The following is a 24,840-nucleotide window of genomic DNA, read 5'->3' on the forward strand; positions in this document are numbered from 1 at the left end:
TCTTGACTTTAACACAATCAGATGGATTGCTCCAGACCAGCAAACTGTCAAAACTTTGGTCAGTCAACACTATGTGTGTTCATACTTGCTGATCATCAATCAAGTTTGATTGATCAGCACCTGGCTGCTACTTACCCCTTTCATTTTCAAGGAACCAGCAAGTCTATACTTACATTTTCACTCACTGCTTCTGCATTTTGGGTGATTTTTTTGTTAATAAAATAATGAAGCTGGGTATTAAGTCATGTTGTAGTTCATCTAAGGCTGTATTTCCCGAGTTTTAAGACTTTTATTATATCCTGATAGATAAAACCTCATACCGCAAGGAGGGTTTACTTTTATATGAAATGCATTTATACATTACAGATAACAAATAACATAATTTTAGTTTGAATAAGTAGTAATAGCTGCACACATGCAGAGGTCTAGTGAGAGCTGAACCCTTTCTCTTACTTCGTTATACCAAAATAAAACAAGTTTAAAATGCATCACCATTACATGGACAAAGCATCATTTCATAATGAATTTCTTCAATTAGCTCTGAGCGCCGTTTAAATTATAGAAATTAATTTCCTATAACATTATTTTCTTTAATGGCACCTGAAAGAAAAGAAAAAGGAAACTTTAATCAAAAGCTACCAAATAAATAAACTGTTAAGACATTAAAAACAAATCACACAGAGGCCTACTGCTATGTACAACCTTTTATTTTTGATTTGCAAAACATCAGACAAAAATAACATTACATAAACACCAATTTATAATAGAAAAAGAAGATCTGAGACAAAAGATAAATTGCAATTACATTAGAATTTAGGTGACTTTGATAATTGGAGCCATATGATGCTGACCTACAGAGGCAGTTTATGGCTAGTAGCTTGATCAGTATACATGTGTTACAAACATTAGATTAAGTGCTTTCGTTGGTTCAGGCATTGAAATTCAACATGGCATGGATTTGGGTTCACAATGCAGGGAAAGGATTCAATACCAAATTCAAACTGATTCCTTATTTAAAAAAAAAAAAAAATTAATCATCAGTACACGTTGCTGTCAGAGTACCAATTAAGAAGCCAATCGCACACTTGGACAACCTTCCCGCTCAAATTAAGCCGGGGAACATCTGAAGCCAGCTTTGTTAACACCCTCCCCTGCATGAAAAGGGTCATGTTATGGCACACAGCTCAGGGTTGATGTGACCACAGCGTCACTGTTCCTCTGTATTGACTGATCAATAAAAACTCTCTAATTTTATTCAGTGTATACCTGAAGCAGTTTGACATGAAAGCAAATAAAAAGAAGGAATAAAGAGACAGAGCGAGAATTAGAGAGAAAAGAAAAGTTGGTTTGAAATCACCAAAAGTGAGCAGTTGCTCCTTAAATATGATACTCGGGTCTGAATGGAATACCCCCCCACCCCAAAAAAAGCAACTCCAAGCTGCATTTCCAAAGACACCATCTTCTAATGAGGCTTGTCGCGCCGCTGGGGGCCGACACTTTGGACGATGCCAGCATCAGGTAGCGTCAGTGTTGCACAACTTGGTGATGCTCAAGATAAAAGCAGCATTGCATGGACACTGAGGATTTCGCCACTCCCAATTCCCCTGTTTGACTGAAAAGCATCAGGAATGACGAAGGTGCACGACAGAAGGAGAGGTGATGACGCGGAGAGGGTACGGCGGACGCGATGGGACAAACCACAGGGCCAAGGTCATGATGACGCACTACACAGCATAGGACATGCTAACAGTACCAAGGGGAGCACAAACGCACCTCTCATTTCTCCTACTGCCACTTCTTTAAAGTTGCATTCACTCTGAAAAGTCCTTCTCTCGAAAGGGACAATTCACCCCAAATTACGTGTACGTATCTACACCCCTCTCGCCTGCAGTGGTATAAATGTGAAATACAAAAAAAATTGTTCCTAAATGAATCTGCTCACAAGGTTTGTGGATTTGTCATATAACCCCATAACTCTGCCACTAAAGACACATTAAATTCAACAGAAACACAGCTATTCTCTCCAAAACTTACATCAAATCAGTCTAGAGCTAAGGGTGTCAAACATAAGACATATGGGCCAGAACTGACCTGGCAAAGACTCCAATCTGGCCCACTTGAAGGCTTTGAAAAATGTGATGGAGCGCACAGATTTGGAACTCTTTGTATTTTCATACATTTTAACAGCTTTTCCTACTTATAAAGACCTCCCCCATTGCCATCCTCTTTCCTTTATGTACTAAGGAAATTACAGTTTTTTTCCTAAGGTCAGTCCATGTCAAAAACAAACAAACATACAAACAAAAAACGAAACAAACATTACAAATACAGGTCAGTCTGGGCAAGGAGCTACCTTTCTGTAATTTAGCTTTCTGTAATTTTCCACAGTTATCGTGCAGAAAACAGATGTAGTGTTGAAATTGCACTGCTTTTTCTTGTATTAAGCCTTTCAAAGATTAAATGTTTACTTAAATGTCTTTACACTGACAGATAGGTTACTTTCACTGGTCCAGCCCACCTAATGATCAAAGTGGGCTGTATGTGGCCCACGGTGTAAAATAAGTTCGACATCCCTGATCTAGACTGATAAATAGCTACAAGCCAGAGGAAAAACATGCGCATTTCATTTTTGAGTAAATGGTCCCTTTAATGCCTGTAGAGACACTTGTCTGCAACACTGCAGCAAGATAAACTGTACGTGTTTCTGAAAGCAATGGAAGAAAAGAAAACAACAAAAAAACCAACAACCCCGAAACAAACAAACAAACTACCAAGCTAAAGAAGCAGAGAAGAATGAAAGTAAATGCAGCCTCATCCTAGCCAGAGCCCCGATGGTAAGAGTGCAGGCACTATTTTTAAAAAACACTCCTGGTATTTTTGTGCGTAAAAAACCCCCCAAACAAACAAAAAAAACAAAAATGCCTTTGCCAAGTCTGAGAATAAAGACCAAACAGAAAAAAAAAAGAATGAATTCTTTAGCTGGACTCTCCCAAATCTGTGAGATATCTCTGAGGTAATCATTGAAGTATGACTCATTAGACAGCAATAAATACCAACATGAATACAAATATTATAAAAGTAAAAACAGAGGCAAATGCTTAATGCTAAAGCAAAATCTGAGCTAAAAGAGGTAGGTTTTCTTTTTAGGTAGATTATGGTGTACATCCATTGTGGACACTCCTCTTTTTTGTAAGAACTACATTAAGTTGATTCCATTACAATCCCTGTCCTAAAGGGAGGAGCAGAAAGAATACAAAATAAAGACTTAAAATCATTTGCATGGGAGATGGCCAACAGTCCTCTGTGAATGCTTTCATACATGTTTTCAGACAGGATTTGTAATGGCAACAGTTACTCACGCATGCACACACACGCACACACACACACACACACACACACACACACACACACACACACACACCTCCTACAACATCTATGAATATGATAAACTGTAAAGCTTGCTGGTGATAGTGTACCATGAGCTGTATATTGCAGGCATTGTTACTGTGTTACGTTGCAGATCTTACGGAAATCTCAACAAAGATGGCTCCATCTATTTTGAGGTCGGATTTCCACTGATGTATAGATTACAAGTTCCAGTATTAGAACAACTACAATGTAGAATTAAAAAAACCCAAAACTGAACAGATTCTGAGCAGCCTATCATGATGAAACCAAACAGGAATCTCTGGGAATGAACCACATTCAAATTTAACTTTATTTATGAGCTGTATACCGTGTTGGGAAAGAGAAAGAAAAAAAAAAAATCAGCAATCAGACATTCGGTATGTTAAAAAAAAAAGGGGGGGGGGATTCTTTTTACGACAGAAACCCTATCACTACACAAATACTAACTGCTCGTTTTATACATCCACGAGAGTTTTCCTGTTCGGTTTTCAAATCCCCAAACTCAACTCCTCTTTTTACCCTGTTCGTGTGTGGAGGGAACTCTCCCCGTGGCACTTACATATTCATCAAACCTCCTACTGTATTTAAACATACACAAGTCAACACTGCAACCTCTATCTCAAAAAAAGGAAACAGAACAAATTCAAAGCCATATCTACATACAGGAGTATGTATTTCGAAATAAAATCAACATGGAGACTTTTCCAAAAAATAAAAGAAGTCAAAAGTCAGTATTCAGTAACCAAGCACATCACACCCCTCATCAAACTGACATACTATACATACAAATGGTACTGCCTAACGACAACCGAGCTTCAACTCTTTAAAGATCAATCACAGCAGGGTAATTTGTGGGACGTGTGGATTTTTCTGTTAGTATATTATATTATATATTATATATATCTCGATGATTTCTAGAAAGAGGGCAAAATTTAAAGATAATACAAAATAAATCAAGCCTATTATGTGACTACAGGAACATTGAAAAAAGCGATCAAACGGTTTGTGATATGCGGATTATCTAAGCGTCGAGCCCCGGCTGTCAGCTTGTGGCGTTTCACAGTGACTGCAGAGAGTTGGAATAAAGCCACAGTGATGTTGAATGGACTTTAAACTGTTTAAAAACAGATCAAAGCGACACCTGTCACAACTTCTCACAAAGCAGTTGTGAGAAAAACTCGCCATCTTCCTCACAGAGTAACCCTAGTCTACTGAGATGAAGGAAAATCTGTGTGTGACAAATGTGGACCGGACGGTCAATCGCAGGAACTCTTTAAAAGATTTCTTTTGTCACACAGCAAATACAGGACAAAGAAAAAGAAAATATAAACTTTTATATTTAATTCTGCAAATGACTTCCTTTAAGCAACACTGCCTCTAGTGAAATCATGAGCACTTGGCAGGAAATCGACTTTACTTTAGGGAATTGTCTTGATGTAAAAGATATGTTGTCTTGTATAATTTTACCATAATCCCACATGCAGCAAGCCATATATTACTGGCCTGTAAACCGAAGCGTTTAAAGTCTCTTGGCAGTTTGGTTTATAAGCCATTAAATGCTGTCTGATGAAGCATAAGCCAAAGATGACTGACAGCAGAGAGAAGGCATACAAGTTCTTATCATATACAAGTTCATGTTCCAAAAGCCACAGATAAATAGCATATAAATTCAGCAGATGGCACAATGAGAATGTCCAAGGTTCTGGAGTCATCATTTTGATGTACTGTAATGTACCAGGTGTATAGCTAGCTTAGTAATCTACATGGCTTATAGTTGAGAGCAGCACGGTTTGTTTAGGTTGTCCTTTTTTTTTTCTGAGAATGAACCTTGGATATTCACATCAGTCCACCACTAAACAAAGAATCATTTGAGTGTGTCAAATATACAAGCAGTTCCCTGTTTAAGCCATTCCTAAATACCCCCCCCAAAAAGGAACAAAGACAAGAAAAACAAAGATCAAAGACAAAACAAAGAGCATAGTGTTGGAGAACATGGTGCTTATGGGTCAGAAACAAAAAGTCAGTTGTGTTTGCATATATATTTTTGAGGAAAAAAACAAAACAAAAGAATCTATGTAGCCCTATGTACAGCGGCAGACATTATTTATATATACCTGGTATTTACACAATGCAGCCACTAGAGGGCTGCGCAGCATACATCATCAAACAGGAGGGCCCGGGTGGAGGACGTGCGCAGCAACACCACCACAACCAGGCCCCTGGACATTCTAGAAAATCCGCTTCCCAGTCAGAAACGAAAGGGGTGTGATATCTGTGGAGGTCTGAAACAGCTTCCCAAGCTCTCCATCCACTGAGCTCACTGTATACTGAGGAGGAACAATTCATGGAATTGTTTTTAAGGTGAAGTGACATATAAAAAACAACAACAAAAATATCTATTGCAATTATATCCGTAGCTATGCCAATTCTGAGTATGCTATGCAGCTATATATTAACAAGGCAGGCCCTTTGCTTTGCCATCAATTTACTATTCCAGTTAGATTTGGCATTTTAGCCCTTTAAAATCTGTGATAACATAGATACTGTATATCAATACATAGGCTTGAGTAAAAGGTGGTATAACAGTGCTTAGGATACATTTGATAGCAATTCTCTATTTACACGGGAAAAAATAACAACAATTAAACAAGAGAGGAGAATAATGGAAAACAATTTCAAAAGAGAGCAACAAGCCATAAGGTTGGCTTGGTTTGATTGACAGTTAGCAGTGTAAAAGTAGCTAATACATTTAGTGGCTAATTCTCACCTCAAAACCAGGCACCCTAAGGTCCTATCAGAACCTCACTAAATTACAGTCTAAGCTCTGTACTCTGCTGTATAAACCTATAATAATATAACATTTTCCTTCATAGGCTGTGAGGCTAGTCAGACAACTTGCCGAGCGGCTGCATGAGTGAAGCGAGCCAAGGAGCAGCAAGGTTATTTTTAGGTACTGGAAGCTTTTTGAGAAAGTAGTTGACCATACCTTTGGTGAAAGGTGAAAGGCATGTGTTTGATTTGTACACAAAGTCATATACATATGCTGCCTTGGAGAGAAGCAGATTAAAAAAACAAAAAACCCAAACAAACCCAAAAACAAACAAATAAAAATACATGATTTCTGAAAATCATCAAAAAATTCAAAGTAATGTGCAGGCACTGCGTTTGCACCGGTAAACTGAAATGTAATGCGTACTGTATCTAAATTGTTCTGAGTAAAAGTTTCACATTGGTGATGTAAATATAAAAACAACCCCAGTAAAACCAAGAGGTAGCTTAACTGAATGGCTAAATGAATAACTGAGTATGTTTGTTGTGTTGGTGTGTGCACCACAGGTACACACACATAATGTCCAGGCATTTGAAGCAGCTGTTTGTTGATTTAAATACAGACAAAAACACTGTATATAGCCAGAAGTCATATGTATAGTTTCATTTGTACTATCTGAAATTCCCTTGTTTACTCTATCTCTTCATATCTGCTTGCTCTCCTGCACAATCTTGGCCTCTACACCAAGACAGACTTCTTTATATGGGAATCCATACACACATGCAGTCGCACTCGCACTCACGTGCGCAGACACGCACACACAAACACACACAATTTACTTTCTCTTTTTCATTTGCTTCATACACCACACCTGCATCTAGTCCAACCAGGACATTCTCAGCTCCCCTCTCTCTGTTTTTCTCTACCTACTGGGGTCTTGCCGCCAGCTTCCTCCCCGACCAACTGAGGTTCGCAGATTGCTTCTAGGAGACTTCACTGCCAAACACCTCCAGCACCAGTGGAGTGAGCTGCATGCTGTGCTCCGGCTGAAAGGACAGTGAGCGGTACTGTTTGGAGTGCTCCTCGTTAAGACTTCGCAGGTCGGCCAGCTTTTGGATCATCTTGGCGTAGAGCAGCCTCCCTCCCGGGTGGTGAAGCCTGATGTAGGCTTGCAGAGTCTCCGACAGTCGGTCTTGCAGGGCTTCGATCCGTGCATGATCCTGCACACCTGGGCGGTCTGCAATGAGGGAGGGGGGAAGAGACTCAGTGGCTTGATGTTAGGGAACAGAAAATAGCTTTTGAAATCTAACTGTCAGAAAGGATTATATCATTTGTGTTTATTGTGAACTAGCATACTGAAGAACAAGCAGAGGATCCAGTCATAATTCGTTTAAAAGCTTTGTGCTGCTTGTCACTTTTATATAATCAAGTGGACATATGCACAAATAATAGCAAAGTTGGCAACAATGTTTCAAATATTTTCTGTTGCGAGAAGATACACTTCTACACTCAAATCATTCCTTCTACAGTCCTTTCTCCACACCTACACTACCTGGAGAAAGCAGACAGATGGCCATCAGCAGCACGTGCTCCTCCTCGTGCAGGTTGAGCTTCTTCAGTCCCACCTGGAACTTTACCAGCGGCTCCAACAGCTCCAGAGTGTGTCCCGCTGCAGAAGAGAAACATGCCATTAAAATGTGTAACCTACAACTCATTTCAGTGAAAAAAGGCGATCAAAGAAATGTAACCAATTCTTGTTAAGACTTCATTTTCATTTTCATTCTCAGCTTTGTTTACACTAAAAACCGGCAATTTCTGGCTCGCACAATTGTCTAATTACCAAAGTTGAATTAGGCTCGTTGTACAGACTAATAAGAAACAGCAAAGCTAAATTTTGCATGTAAATGAGAAGACACACAATTACATATAACAAATGAAAGCCATCCCTAGTATTTCTGTGGATATGTTTGACTGATTTTGCAGAAATAGCAGATTGGATTAGCGACTTTTGCCTGAGGGTGTATACACAGGTCACTGCCAATAACCTTATCTGCACTCCCACATTATAGTGTGGTCATCTCCTTAACAGAAAAGTACAAATGTTATTAAGTAAATATGCACATGTTTTCTTCAAAAATAAGGTGGGGGAAAAAAAAAACTAAAATTCATAAAACACCAGTAGGGAGATCTCAACACGGTCTTTCTTTTGTCCTTACAGCAGTAAAAATGGCAGCATTTAGACTGATGTTTGGACTGACCTTTGGTGACGTCACTGATCTGATATTTAAAGTCAGGTCCACCACAGCTCCAGGACATGTCTTCCAGGTTGAAGCTTTGATTTGAACGCAGCATGATCACCTCAATGGCACTGGACTTGAGCAGAGCAATCTGGTCCTCTGCAGTCAGCTCTCTACAGGGAAACAAATCATCCATTACGTTTGGATGCTTATTTAAACGATTAAAAGTAATAATCCTAAAAATGGCAACAGATGACCTGAAGATCCAGTACTGCTGTTGCACCAGATCACCTTACTGTTTAAATCACTCAATTGTATTATGTTAATTAAGAGGCAGGTTTTACTTAGCAATTTAGTAGAAATATGCAAATTAAATACTGCATGTGAACCCTCTTGGTCACGGAGCTTTCTCCATTGGATACATATTCAACCCAGGTTTATTCTGGTTTTACTTACAGTTTCTATCGCTCTCCTTCTTCACCTTCTTTGCCTGCTTTGACAACAGGGCTTATTTTTGGTGTTTTTGCCTTTAATATAAAACAACAGTGGGAGTGAGAAACAGAGGCTTTTTTTTCTTGAGGAGGGTGTGGGTATTTTCTACAGTTAAATTGGCCATGCCACCATTTCTGCTAACTAAATTACTGTTTTGGTTGTGGCTTTATTTAATTTAATTTATGTTGTAGGTTTTTAGTTTAGTGTTTTAGTTTTGGTGCCAATTAACGGCTTTAGATTTTGTAAACTCCTGACTGAAGAATGGGCCATTGTAAGCCTATACAAAGGACCACAACAGCTGAAATAATAATAATAATAATAATAATAAAGAGTAGTAATAATATCAATAACATATCATATATTGTGAAACTGCTAGAATAAAAGCATGATGTTTTAAAATGTTTTTAAATCCCACTAGTAAGAGACAAGAGCTAAACCTGACACCCTTTAGGGAAGGTATGGACTGTTTTTTTTAAAGGATTAATCATAAGTGGACAAACATTCCAAAGGTCCGAGGCAAGTTGCTGGGAGGAATGACAACTTCCAGGAAATACGGGCCCTGACTCGTATTAGCCTTGACCCCACGAAACACTGTGGATTTGTCAATGTAAACACAAGGAGAGAGTTTCATGTGCGGAAGGTGGGACCCTGGTCAGCCATTATAAATTTGTCTTTGTAGACATGTAATTTATTCTATGTGTTTAGAAAGAAAAAAATAAAAATAAAATAAATCAGTCTTTCCTGGGGGTGCCCAACATAACCTGGTATGAAATGAGTCCAGGATTTAATACTAAGGATGGTATAATCAATAAGTTATTTATCTATTCTGCACTAGGGACTGAAGAAATCATGAAAATACATTTGCTATTTACAGGACTGCAGAAGGGGGCAGCATCCATAGGTAACATCATAGGTAACATATATAGTATATAGGTAGGTAAGTTGGCAAATTTAGCAGTTTTATTAGCTCAGACTTTTACTAATTTAAAAAAAGTGAAGTGAAATTTGCCTTTTAAATTTTGGTTTCCTTTTTGTTGCACAGTCTAGCACATTCTTGAAGATTTTTGGCACCCATGTGTGAACTTCAGTAATCAGTAAAGCACCTTTAAAGGTTCAAATGGCTGCCCCATTAAAGACAGATTACCATTTTACTGTTCTATCCCTCTCCAAATATTTTTTTGTATAGTTTTGAAGTAGTATCCTTGTAGAAGGCAACTAGTTCAATCTGTGTCAATGGAATAAGACATGATGCAAAACTTAGTGATATGCGTCTTTATTAAAAGGTCCCTCTGATCCTGTACAGATTACTGTAGAAACCACCAAAAAAAAAAAAAAAACTATCACAGTCTGTTAACTTTGTGTGCATCTCACAAATCCTGTTTTGGTTATGTTAATTATTTTATAAATAAATAACTATTCATTAACTCTATGCTGATATCTGGACTGAAAATCCGTAGTTATGGAAACATGAAAATAATTGTTTTAAAATGTACATAAAAATGAAGATTGCTCATAGATCTGACTCTATAATGACTCCCTTACTGATTCCTGATCATAATAGCACACCCACACAGGTTTTCAGGTTCAACAACCATTTTACTATCTTAGTCCAAACAAGTAGAAAAGAGTAGAAAAGAAAATATGCCTGCCTGCATGTGACTCAGCTGTGTAAAAGCTCCGCTGCTATGTGTTTGACATTACTGTTTTGCAATGAGAACTGCCAGAAAAAAAACATGCCAGCATAGATAAAAGAAACTGATAAGCTTGGATGTAGGCTTGTCCTCGATACTGTGTTTGCTACTCCTCAAAGAGATTTCACTCATAGTCAAAAGAAAATCATTTCCACTGTAATAAAATTCTTTTAAAATTGTTTTTGTGAAACTGGATTTCGTTTACTCAAGTAAGCAGACAGAGTACAGTACGCAATCTGTGTAATCTATGGCCTTTGGCCCAAAGCCATCACTATGCCACAACAACAAATCAGGCAGAAAAAAAAACAAGTACGTGTACAAAGTCCTCAACACCAATTTAGGTAAAGTGTCACTGAGACAAGCAAATACAGAATACCTAAAGAGAGATCGCAAAAGCACATTTAAGCAATCAGAATCAGAATCCGAATACTTTATTAATCCCTAAGGAAATTATGTGGGTTACAGTTCCTCGAAGACAGTAACAGACTAAACTATTTAAATAATACAATATGTTACTGAGTTTACAAATTTAAGAAATAGCATTAATACATACAAATGGCTCAAATAAAGGATTAGATTTTTCTAGAGCTGCATATGCTTTACTATTCTAATGAGAGCCACACACACAGACGCATACCTAGCAGTTTGGTATGTGACCAAACTGCTTCACATACAGTTTGGTATGTGAAGGATACCAAACTGCTCAAAAAAAATCAAGAACATTTTTAAATCTCTTTTCTTCCTGTCAGTGACTTTACTGTCTGCCATGAGACACACAGATGAATAAATGAAAAAAGAATCAGCAACCTAAAAACAAAATTGGTCAGATGTCAATTGTTGTAATGTTATTTAGTAATTATTGTAATTTAATTAGTCTTTTCTTGACATTTTAACATCGTTTTATAATTACTAAGAACATTTTATGGCTGCACTAAAGGCCTTGGAGTCAGATTAATCAGAAAACACTCTTGATTCTTTTGACTGACATCAGTCAGAGTGCACGCATGTACCTGAAACCGGGAATCATCTTGGCAAAGCCGATGACCTTCTGAATACTATAGGAGACCAGGTCAGCCAGGTGGGGCAGCATAGAAAAGCTGGAGCCTTCTTCTTCACTGGAGTCAGGACTGCTGCCCTGATCCTGGTACATCATCAGCAGGTTGTTGAAAGTCATTTTGGTGTCAACTGACTCTGCAGTGATCATAACACAGAGAGCAGAGAGAGGGGAAAAAAAAAAGAGATCAAACATGAAGCAAGAAGAGTAAAGTGGTCACATGACAGCATGCAACAATTTCACACCATTTCAGTGTGACTATTCACTCAGAGATAAAGCAGTTGTGAAAACAGAGAGGGCTTGTTGGTGAAAAGGATCATCTGAAGCTTTACCACTTTAAGCTAAGCAGAAGTGCGCTAAATATCCTCTGAGTGCAACTCAGAGAACATAGGAAGCTTCAGAGCTTGCTGTGGTTGTTTTGAGCTATCCGTCTCTGCTGTGTGCCGGTGCTAAGGCACGTGACCCTTGCTGTGCTCACACCATTACTGACATATGCAGTAATGAACTGAGAAGCCAGGTGTCTGAGGAGTGCAGGTAATTCACACGATTTCCACTGAATTCCCAGTAAAGCAGATTATATAAGTTAACGTGAAAATAACTGAACTGGAAAATGAAAATGAAATCCTTTTCCAAGTCAGGTGTTCACTCTTAGTAATTTTCCCAAAACCTGTCTACCAGAAAGAGGGGAAAAAAGGTGGTTTTCTGACTGCAAGTAATTTCTGCTTTAATATCTTATAATTGTAGCCTTTTTCTCGTTTTTGGCAAGACACTGCTTTCACCTGATTGCCAGCGAAGTCTTCACAGTATGTGAATTTTACCTGGAGAGTGACTGAAAGAATCAGAGGAGGCATCAGACAGGGAGTGGAGAGAGGCAGCTCTGCTAGCGCTTCGTGTCACTGGGCCCTCACGCACAGGGGGCTAGACATGAGGAAAGGGCACATGTAAAGGTTTCACGCAGTAAAAATTAAAAAATAGACAAGCATTCGATCTAAAAGTAAGCTATTTTTCTGCTGTAAAATAATCCAAACTTTTATGTAAACTGGGTTAGGGTTTCATTAATCAATAATCAATTTAAAACCATTATGGTAAAATAAGGTGAACTATGTTTGACTGGATGATGTTGACTTGATGAAGACACAAACCCTAAATCGGCCGAAGTCAGAATAGGAGTCGTCATATGTTTTATGGTGAGCCTCCACCAGCGTGGCAATGATCTGACTCTGTTCTTCGGTGAGTCTGGGTCGCCGTGCCTCTTTCTCCGCTTCGCGCTGTGCCTCCTCATCCTTCCTCCGCTGAATCAGGTCCTTCTTCCTCTGCACTTCCTCATCTGTCAGAATGACTGGATGGGGAAGATCGAGAGAAAGTGTGAGAATTGTCAGCAAAAGAGAAAAAAAGTGCACAAATAAATTCTTTGCATGACAGTTAAGCTCAAACACATATACAAAGACAACATTAATGCAAAGAAAGAATAGGAAATATCTGGGGTAAAACTGGGAAAAATGAAGAAATGTATAAAAAGTTATAGTAACAGAAGTTCTAAGGTACACCACTTTTAAAGCTTTTCAGTCTGGATTTGTGTGCTACATTGTGTTGACAGCTATGTCAATGTTGTGCTGGGTAAAGGGTGGTTGTTGTTCTCTGGAGGAAGAGAAAGGCCGGGGATGGGTCCATATGGAGACCCCTGCTGCACTGAACAACTGAATGCATTGTCTTTGTTCTGTCCGCTCCTTGTTGTTCTAGCCACTGAATTAGCTCACAGAAACAGAGAGAGAGGCAGAGAGAGAACTGGCTCTCAACAACATGCTGCTGGTTTTTTTTTTTTTTTTACTTTTAACAGCAACAGCAATGACACTGGCTCCTGTTCACATGCAATAAAGTGAAGTGTTGTTGCCGCTACAAGAAACTTTTTTTTTCTTATTGGAGGAGGGAGTGGGACATTTGGTTGGCAGGGAGAGACTTGGACAATATCCGGATATTAGCAGAAGAGAAGAAAACACGTATCTGCTATTTACAGACTATAAAAACAAACAACAGTGTGTGGAAAGAAGAACCCTGGCTAGACGGTACATTAGGTGTTTAAACTTCACATGGAGTATACTTACTGTACACAATGTGAGGAGGAACTGTTAGTTCAAATGAAATATGTAAACACTAAAGGAGCAAAGACCCAGAGATACTTGACCTCAGACCAAACATTACATAATGTTTACAAGCGGGACAGCAAGCCCCCATGGTAGCAAACACCACATGTGTACATTTTACTGTGAATTCAATAAAAAGAAACAAGAATGCTTTAATGTATCTAACACACAAATCTGTACACAATGTGTACATTTTTCAAAGTAGGAAGTTGGTCTTGGGCGGTCCGGGATTCCAACATTATATCCTGGATTGGTGCGAGATCCGGCATCCAGGGAACAAAGGCTTGTGGCTTCATTTTCAAGCCCATGTGCTATGCAGTTATTTCAAGAAAGAAGAAAAAAACTGATTTTTTTTATAAGAGAAGTTTTATTTATTTATTTATATAATTATAGTAATTTATGCTTTTAATCTTAATTATTTTGTTTTCTTTTTGTGGTTTTTATGTTTTCTATGTATCTTTTTTAAATGTTAATAACTCAATTGGAAAGCATTTTAGGTCAACTTTTGCTGTTTTTGTATTTTATGTGCCATTTAAATAGAAATGATTTGACTTCAATAATTAATAACCTGGTTTATTAGAACTGCAATCTGAACCCAACCTGAATCCACCTACATATGCGGGTTGGGGCAGTAACTGAAGACAAATGGGTGACCTGTCATACTTACACTCTTTCATCATGCCAATGTCCACACACCGTTTGAGGCGGCATGCCTGGCAGTGGCGCCTGTTGTCCTTGGTGATGGTGCAACTGCCGTTAAAGGGACATGTGAAGGTGGCCTTGCGCTTCATACTGCGCCTAAATACATTGTACACATTACACAGTATATTAAAATACAAACATAATGAAGTCTGTTAGCGCACAAAAATAAAAATCAAAGAATTAAATTAATACAACATTTATTTATTTATTTATTTTTAAAGAGAAAGAGAAGAAGAACCTTAAAAGTGTTTGGCTGAATTCAACTGCTAAGGGAATGTGGAAACTTTTTGACAAATTATTTTGAGAGATTTGATTTGATTTCTTTTACATAAATAAATAAAAGATACCGAATAGTAAAAATGCTGACTAAACAGGTTACCGTCTTTGTGCAATTTAAAAACAGCTGTATTTAAGAAGGTGGAAGGGCATATTGATTAAATGTAATGACCTGAATAATAACACTAGAAGACAGCGGAATCATCTCCAACAAAAACAAAATGGAGAAGCTTGATAAATAAATTACAGCAGCACAGGTTGTGGTAACTGGATGTTGGGAAAAAACTGACATCTGTCATTTTGCCAGGTTAGAACACTGATGCAGGGTCTACTGAAACAATAAATGATTTACAACACTGTTAAGAATAGCATCGGTGGTCTGTTTCTTTTACAACATAATATTAAACATGCATGGCAGAATATACCCATGACCACTACGGGGGTCACAGGTGCCGCTTCTCTTTAGTGCAGAAGGGGCACGTGCAATACAATTTCCTGTCAGTCAAGTGAGAATCTGCAGGATTCGGAAAATCCCAAATTCCAAGATCTTTGTTGACTTCTTATCATTTCCCTGAGAGAAAGGTTCCTCGGATTATAATCAAAGGGTGCTGGTAATATCAGTCTTCAGCTTGATAACAGAAGAAGTATTAAGCTTTTAGAATAACATAACAATTAATTAAAAACAAACAAACAAACAAAAAAACATCAAATGGGGAAAAAAACGAATGCCTGTCTTGATACACTGATTATTCTTGAGCAATCACCTCAGTTCACATACTTCATATCTGCCTGTTAAGACATATTGACTGCGGTGTTTAAGCGTCTCTGCTTTAACTGCAGATAAATAAATAAATAAATAGCTTCTTGGGACATTAACATGGAAAGTAACTGCAGTTAGTATTTCTGTTCATCTTTTTTCTCCAAGGCTTTACAAATCCATACTCTTTCCCGTTATTAGTTATTATCAGCTGTAATGCTGCTGTACAGGTCATTTAAGAAAAAAAAAAATCCTTACAATTTTTATGATCCTGTCGAGAAAATCTAATATAACCTCTGGATGGCAGACTTGTTGCACTTGACTGCATTAGATTTTATAGGCATGCCTAATAAAATGGCCATTTAGTGTATAAATGAGTGCAAGAAATTTTAGATTTTATATTAAACATTTTATATTTTATTTCTGAATTAATGTAAAAGTTCTGTATATACTGTGTCTAGTTACACACCGTCATCGACCTCCTCCACCTGGTAGCCTCACATGCTTCTTATTACTGACTACTTAGAAAATCAACAGTTAGCACTATATATAAACTGACTATTGCTTGCTCAACATACTTTATCTAGGCCATCAGACCCAGATAAATATTTTTGACCTTCAAGTCTGAGACTGACTAAAAGTAAGTCAAAGGCAATCTACGGGTCAAAAATTTGTCCTGCCAAACGGTGATGCAAGGCACAATGATTTACTCAGTAATGGACATTTATGTATGAAAATGTATACACAGATGTGAGCAAAAACACGTGCTGCGTGAAAGTTCAAACAAGGGCCATCAGCGAGCCGAGGAAGGAGATTATTAAACATCCGTCTTTTTTTTTTCCCCTCCCCTCCCGTTATATATATCAACACTGCCGAGAGAAACAGGCGCAACTGCACGGACACATCAAACACACACACAAGCCCGGCACAAAATCATGACTTGCTCCAATTTCGTCTTTGGATAAATTGGAAACTCATGTCTGTATCAATGAGCAAGGAGCAACCAAGACATTAAATACAGGAATGGGCTCGTTTGTATTCTCGGCCTGCTGCCGAGCATTAGTGTGAACACGAATGCTGTCAGCTGGTGTGCGTGTGTGAGAAGCTGTGGGCAGCGACTATACTTTATATCATAATATATATATATCATAATATAAGCATGTGAGTAGCCATTATATATGCAACTTGTGACTTTATGTCAGTGTGTACGTGTGTCAGTAACTTGGTCAACATGCAATATTTTCCAATATTTTATATTTATATTTTTCTTTTTTTTCCTTCTGCTGGCCACACAAACATTATGTCTGCACAGGCGAGAATTAAAACCGTCAATTTTTGTACCTGAAAAAGCCCTTGCAGCCCTCACAGGTCATGGCGTTGAAGTGGAAGCCAGTGGCTTTGTCGCCACAAACACCACAGATTCGTGGCACATTCCTATCGAACTCATCAGGGGCCACAGTGGACGTACTCACAACCGTGGGCTCCATCACTAAAAAGAGAGATGAAATCAAAGGAGGAAAAGGGGAAACAAAAAGACACAGTAAACAACACTGTAGAAACTGTATGCAACAATTAACACACACACACACACACACACACACACACACACACACACAAGAAAAAAAAAAGAAAAAAAAGAAAAGAAATATCGACCCCCTAGGCTGAAGCACCTAATCTGTGGAATTCTCAACCTGGATCTGTAAGATCTGCCCAATGAGAGAATTTCTTCAAAAGTCAGCTAAAGATGTAGCAGTTTAAAGGGACTGTTGAATTTCAGATACAGAATCTGCTTTTACATTTTGTGCACTTTTATTCTTTAATTCTTGCATTGCTTTCAACTTGTAATTTCTGCATGGCTTTAAATTCCATTATTTATGTGCATTTCCAAAGTCCTACATAGATAAACCTTGATTACAGTTTATAGTACTTAATAATTTAATTTAATTTTAACGCACAACACTACATATTTGAGAACACGGATAATAAAAATAAAGTTCTATTGTCGGATTTGTAATTGTCTCTCAATTATTTGACTGTAAAAAGTGAAACACTTTTTTTTTTAATTTAAACTTTGGCCCTTTTTTTTTTTTAGGACTGCAACACCTCATTCTACTCTCTGCAGGGAAAATTAATTCTATTTTCTTTGTCCAAGGGGAAAAAATGAAGACATATGAATCGAAAATAAAAAAAACAAACAAAAAAAACCTTGTTAAACTTCGAAATGCTGAATCTCCGTAATTTGAGTCTGAGGAGAAGAAAAAAATACATGTCACCACAAGGCTAGAATCCTCATGAACAAGAGATGACTGTCTTTTTCACAAAGCTTCTTTCTTATTTCTTTCTTTGCTTGCACTCTACAATGAAAGTGAGATAAAATGATTGAAGTATGTGAAGGAAAGGGAGGGTAAGTAAACCAGTAACCCTTTTTCTCAAAAAAAAAAAAAAACCCTAGAGAAAAGAAAAGAAAAACAGCCACTGACATACCTGAATAATAAAAAAGTTTGACGGAGTTCTTCATCATTCACAGGTAATTAAGAAACAATATTCAGCCCAAAAGTCTCAGCAACTTTTGTTGCTTTTCTGTTAGTTCAACTGTGAATATTAATGGTGTTTTGTTAAATTAAGGTCTGCTCCTGGTCCAATTTCATTAAGGACGTTTAGTCTTCATTACAACAAAAGGTCAAAAGCAGAATAAAACAGAGGGTCTAGTCATTGCCCTTGTTGTTTGCACGCATCAAGCTTCTACAGTAGCTTCAACAGAGACCACATGCCTTAACCAGGAATATGTGCTATGGTACAGTAAGACTTGTCTACAAATATTTGTTTAGCCAATTCAGCAGATGGTCACACAAACGTCTGATAAACAACAGACCACAGGCGGACAACAGACAACTTTTCAGACTTTTCAGCCTCGCTTCTGAAACAGTGAGCCCCAGCGAGGTGATATAAAGAAAACTGAGCAATGTTTCGCATCCTACATAAGAAAAAAGTTATAAGACAAGATAAGATAAAACTTTATTAATCCCTCGGGTGGGTTCCTCTGGGAAATTCGGTTTCCAAATAGCACAGCACCGACAGAAGAAGAATACCATATATACACATATATAAATACAGAGACATATATAAATAAAGAGTATACAAAAGGGATAAATAGAATAAATAGGAATAAGAATACAAGGGAATTGCACATTTCAAGTATTGAAGTCTATTGCACTGTTGGTTATTAACAAAAAGTATTGCACAGTGAAAAGGCACTACAGCTTAGTTGTTCCCCTAGACCTAGACTACCTAGACTAATACCTAGACTAAAATGGAGTAGTTTTGTGTGAAAGCTGGAGAGTATATACCATCACACAACACTGGCTGTGAAAAAGCTCCTACGAATACTGTGGCGACCCTGTTTTGTTATTCCAACTAGTCTATAGTGACAGACTAGGCAGGGTGTGCCTAAAACTCTTGTTGTTCTCTGTCGTCTCAGTGCATAGCTTGTGTTTCTTTTCCCACCTCCCCTTTCTCACATCCCTTTCTTTCTGAGTGCAAAGTACACAAGTTGTCTCAAAGGTCCTTCAGAGAATGTTGGCCTATAAAGCTGCGCTAATCATCAATCATATGACCAAACATTAACAAATTTCATGTCTATGTGACAGTGCCCCCAGGTTATTTATTACATGGCTATGCTTGATATCCAGATGATGAAAATATAAATGAACATAGGTTTTACATTTCAAGCACTGGGGCTCCATGTATCCAAAATAATGAGCACTACCCTTGCTGGCCAGGATTCCGGACTTTGTTTGCAAACACCAGAATGACCCAAAACACATTTGAAGAGGTTGTTTCCAAAGCAAACCAAACAAACCCACAGATGCGTATATCACATACATTTATGCATCCTGGGTTAACCTTATGTAGTTGCAATTTTTTCCCCTAAAATTCTCATAGGCATGTGTTATAAAAGTTATATCCTCTGGTAGTTTTGCAGTGCCAGTAGATGGAAGGACTAACTCCTAAACAAAGAAATCACATCCAGGCAATGCAATGTCCCTGGGGGGGTCTCGTGGTGCTGATCTTTCTCACATACAGTCATAAAAAAAAGGAGGGGAAAAAAAGAAAAGCCTTTAGAAGTCCTGCTGGTATTTGGAAACGTGATACATTATCAAAACCAAGAATACTCCATGATTCAGCAGAAAAAAGCAATGCTATGGCTGATTAAAATTTATAATAATCCTTTTCACGGGTCTAGTATAAGAACCACAAAGCTGTGAGTGCTGTCATGTAATGTAATATTACGCAATTATGACCGGTATAAATGAGAAAAGACCTTTACAGAAAAAAAGAAAACACACACAAAACATAAAACAAGTTCTACTGAACACAGGAAAACTACTCCCAGTACACATTCACACTCATTACTCACTGTGAACCAAAATGCCCATTTGCTTCACTATATCATCAAATGATCACTGAAGTCAGCCTTCTGTGATTGCATTCAGGCTTGACAGGCCATTACACTAAATGCACAGTAGAATTGAGAGAGCTCTAAATAATGCATCAGGTTATTAGACCAGATCTGTAGTCATTCCAGTATTGGGCACGCAAAGCCAGGCGGCAAGTTTTGTAGCTTCGGGCTTCTACTGAACGTCTCACTCTTGAATGATATACATATTGTGTGTATGCCGTTTGCCATCAATCAAATCTGTCACTGTGGTAATCATGCAAAATAGTATTCTACCCTGTGTGTTACAGTGGTATAAAGTATAACACTGATTTGCTTACAGAGTTGAGGCAAAGGGTAAAAGAAGACATTATGGACATTACAAGATATAACTCTGTACTATGACATTAGCCATTTTTTTGTGAAAGGCTGTAAAGTTAACTTTTTGGTTTCCTCAATATTCTTGAGAGCCAGAAATTACAATATTTAAACATCAGAATGAAGTGCTAACTCATTTAGCAAGTTGTACCCACAAACTGAACAGGTGAAATGCACAGGCATACTTAATTCTTCTAGTCCCAAGTAGAAGAATAATACAAAGGCTAGAATGTGCTTGTCCTACATTATATGTATACACAGCAAGACATAAAATGTGGTACCTAAGTCCATTATTAATGCTCCAAAAGGTAGCAACAGCACAAACATGGTTGTGAGGTACAGTTCAGCAACTTTATCTAGAGAAGGGAAGAACGTTGCCTGTGTCGGGACACTTATTAGTCAAAACGACCACACTACAGTTGTTATGACAGTGGAAATCAGCTATCTAAAACCGATTCCCTAGCAGCCTGTTATCACACTGCTTTTGTCTTTTTTCATTTTCTGATGGTAGTCTACAGAGACTGACTTGATTTTGGAGCAACTCTCAAATGACTACTGGAGAACCTGTGATAGATTTCAAGCCAATAAAATATAACATGCCACAAGATCTGTAATAAAGAAAAAAATATGTCTATAAAAGAGAAAGTGATTATAAACTGCTGATACCGATTTTTGCTGACTCAGATTTTCTTCTTTGCCTCAACGCAAAATATTATTTTTGTAATAAAATGAATGATTGAACTTTAAATTGAACTGTAATTTACCCCACATGGCAGTAAGTAATAGGATCTTCTCGCTGAAACAACTGAAAATAAAATTGTCTGCTAGGTATTGATAAAGGAAAAATGGGTTGATGTGCACCCATCTTTTTTTCCTGACATATTATATCTTACCAAACAGTGAGTGTAACAGATTTATACAAAACAAAACAAATGTCAGGTGCTTACATAATTTTCCAGGGTGTTTATAAATTCAACAGAACACGGGTCATTGGTCCTTTTTTCCATAATTAACCTTGAAACTGCTTTGATTCTTCGCTCATACTGAGGCTGCCGACTTGTGGCTGGCTCAGAGGTCTGGAGAGCTTTAGCCACTGTCCCCTTTGTTGGCTTTGTTAAAATGTCCATGTTAAACTGGATGAAGGTAATTAAAGATTCTGATTAGATCTCTTGTTATGCACATTTTTTGTGGTGGTCCCTTGTGATTTACTTTGCAGTACCTACAGTCACAGTGAAGAACTTCAGGATAACGACACATTGTGTGGCTGTTAATGCATTTGCACATGAAACTGACCAGACGATAATTGGTCATACATGAGACTGACAGGCCGGTTACTGGTCATGACTGAGACTACTGGACACGACCCACATGTTCTGATATAAATATCTGTATGGCTGTCGGTGTTAAACAGTAAAGTTTACCATCTGACCATTCACCTTGCAGTGTAGGTGATGTAGGTTTTCACAATTACATGCTGCAACAGCGTAGATGGTATTGTTTTCCCCTTCAGGGGAATCGTGGCTCAAGAGTTGGGAGTTCGCCTTGTAATCGGAAGGTTGCCGGTTCGAGCCCCGGCTCCGACAGTCTCGGTCGTTGTGTCCTTGGGCAAGACACTTCACCCGTTGCCTACTGGTGGTGGTCAGAGGGCCCGGTGGCGCCAGTGTCCGGCAGCCTCGCCTCTGTCAGTGCGCCCCAGGGTGGCTGTGGCTACAATGTAGCTTGCCATCACCAGTGTGTGAATGTGTGCGTGAATGGGTGAATGACTGGATATGTAAAGCGCTTTGGGGTCCTTAGGGACTAGTAAAGCGCTATATAAATACAGGCCATTTACCATTCAGAATAAGTCTGTTTGTCATCATGGCAAAATGATCACCTCAAGGTCCATCTTCTGGAGGACAATTTTTTTTTCAAAGCAATACTATCACAGCCTTGAAAGATGCAGATACACAACTTTACAGGTGTGCAGTTGACAATGGATTCAAGGCCCAGTTTGCACTGCAAAAGAACCAAGTCAGATTTTTCAAATCCTTATATTTTAACTTCGTGTTTTCCAGTGTTGGGACTAACGCGTTATTAAGTAACGCGTTACAGTAACTACGTTATTATTGTAGTAACGAGCACGGTAACTAGTTATTATGCCAAAACCAGGAACGCGTTACTCGTTACTGGGATTTAGATAGGCTCGTTATTCGTTACTTCGTGTGGTGGATATCGCTGAGCTTCCACAGATTCAGTAACATTAGCAAGTGGTAGAAGCCAGCAGGTGGATGAAGGAAAAGGGAGGCAAGAGGAGAGACCCGAAGCGGCCGCCGGTCCGCGTGTCAGGTGAACTGAACTTCAGGTAAGAAGTTATGACCTGCAGTCTATCGGAGTCAGATATAAACCAAGTTTAGGTGGAGTTTATTTTCGGTATGTTGACATTTTCGTACTGCGTGCTAGCTAGCATGACGGAGTTTCTATACAGCTGGGTGGGTGCTATGTTACTGACGTTGAACTTTATTTTGTTCATACGGTTAATTATTAGAGTTGCCAACCGTCCCCTAAAAAACAGAATCGTCTGGTATTCAGAGAAAATATTACGCGTTTCGTACTGAGGTGAAAAGGAACACAGTTTGTCCCGGACTTCAGCTACAATGAAAAAGACACAAAGCTGGAGCTGCACAGCTGCCTCTTCTTCTCTCATTCTCTCCCGTTTCTACTTCAATCACGAAACTGATCAATGATCAGCTGATCGGCTTTTCTCTCGTTTATTTATTGCCCACTTTGCGCCAGAAAGAGGAAACCGGTGGATGTCGCGTTAAACAACAGCAGCACGTTTAAGCTTGATCAGCTGTTGTTAGAATTTATTTAATATTAATTTCTAGTATCAGCTGATGTTTGCTGGAGCCACAGCTGTAAAGCTGCTGGTCATGATATCAGTTTGGTTATCTGGTGAGAGGGAAACATGAAGATGAAACCAGGAGATGTCCTTACTGAATCATCAGAGCTGAACAGGTGATGGAGAAACAGGTTTACCTTTTAGGTGACATGAATGAGTTGAAGGGAAGTTATGAGCTGTTTCTGAGAGACAAATAACACCAGCATCCTTTTCTATGTAGCTGACAGCTGGTAACTGTGCAGGGGCGGGTCTAGCAAAGTGTTGCCAGGGGGCCAGGTAGGGCATTAACAGGGAAAGGGGGGCACAAAGAAATACTTTTCTTTATTATTCTCATTTAAAATGTCTCGCTTTTAAAAAAAATAATTATCTGAGTCTTACAACAAACAATTGATAGGTTGATACATATATACCATCAGAACAGTGTACATCACTGTCACAACAGTGTTTGTTTTCATTCAAAGGCTTTATGATTTTTCCTATAATGGTGGGCCGGTCTCTAGTCAAAATGCCCGGGACGATTTTTTTGTCCCAGTCCAGCTCTGTATGCAGCTCATCTGCAGTCTGGTGTTACCTACATCTTCCTATTCAGAAGGCAGAATTTCCAAGTTCTGAGTACAATCAAAAGCACCACGACTGCAGTTTTTGTGTTGGATGTAAAAAGCAGGCTAGAATCATGGCGGCGGTCAACGACGGTCCAGGCGTGGGATTTCTCTCGTGGAAATGTGCACATTATTTTTTCCTTTCTATTGGTAGGTGGCACAGTGCACTTGTGGCAAGTAAGCAAGCTAGAAGACTGGCAATCTTGCTGGGTATCCAGTTACGGAAGCAACACATTAACAAGAGAATTCTGAGTAAAACCAAAATTACTTTCTCTAGTAACTAGTTACTTTGAAAGTAACGAGTAACTTGAAGTAACTGAGTTACTTTTTTAGAGAAGTAACTAGTAATATAACTAAGTTACTAATTTAAAGTAACTTACCCAACACTGGTGTTTTCTAGCATACTTGTTTTTGTTACTAGGTGGGAATATCTTGCAATAGACGAAGGGTTCATAAGAACTAGAATAAACTGAAAGTCAATGTGTTACTTGTTTCACTGTTATTATGCACAGAGCAGAGTGTTGTGCTTTTGGAGACGGGGGCGGTCTAGCAATGCTTTTACCTTTTTTCCATACAAGGTGCATCTAATCAACCATGACATGGCTGCACGATTATTCAAAAACATCACCATGTTGCCTCTGCTGTTATCTTAGCAGGAAGAAGGAAAAAGACTATCCTACTGTATATAAACGATGGACACAGCCAATGAAGCCATTTCAGAAGTGCCAACTGAATAGAGATCTGAGAAAAATTACCCAAATGCTCATTTGATTTATGATACTAATGAGTGTATAGTCATAATCATTTGTTTCAAATTTTACTGAACACAAGCTGTTTTTCATTTTATAAATTATGGTTCTATTTAGCCTGAAAAAAGACAAAAAAATGTAACAAACAACAACAACAAAAAAAACCCCAACATCATCCCCTTGCTTGTGATGTCTGGTTTCAAAACACAAGGCAAGAGCCACAGTGCTCAGCCTTAGGCTTCAACATTAGAGTCCACAAACCAGTGGGTGATG

The 24,840-nt window shown here is 38.5% G+C and overlaps 1 protein-coding gene across 1 annotated transcript in view; it reads right to left on the reverse strand.

The window, feature by feature from the left end:
- Positions 1-689: 689 nt before the first annotated feature.
- Positions 690-24,840, reverse strand: part of LOC134627948 (vitamin D3 receptor B) — a 32,062-nt gene continuing 7,911 nt past the window's right edge. The window contains exons 3-10 of the mRNA XM_063474449.1: positions 16,870-17,017; positions 14,461-14,591; positions 12,795-12,991; positions 12,471-12,570; positions 11,609-11,789; positions 8,437-8,588; positions 7,731-7,847; positions 690-7,415 (exon numbers count right to left, since the gene is read on the reverse strand). Coding sequence (XP_063330519.1) covers positions 7,162-7,415; positions 7,731-7,847; positions 8,437-8,588; positions 11,609-11,789; positions 12,471-12,570; positions 12,795-12,991; positions 14,461-14,591; positions 16,870-17,015 — 1,278 coding nt within the window. The 5' untranslated portion in view covers positions 17,016-17,017 and the 3' untranslated portion in view covers positions 690-7,161. The remainder of the gene's footprint in view (positions 7,416-7,730; positions 7,848-8,436; positions 8,589-11,608; positions 11,790-12,470; positions 12,571-12,794; positions 12,992-14,460; positions 14,592-16,869; positions 17,018-24,840) is intronic.

Source organism: Pelmatolapia mariae, linkage group LG5, assembly GCF_036321145.2.
Source record: "Pelmatolapia mariae isolate MD_Pm_ZW linkage group LG5, Pm_UMD_F_2, whole genome shotgun sequence".
In the NCBI taxonomy this organism is placed as follows: domain Eukaryota; kingdom Metazoa; phylum Chordata; class Actinopteri; order Cichliformes; family Cichlidae; genus Pelmatolapia; species Pelmatolapia mariae.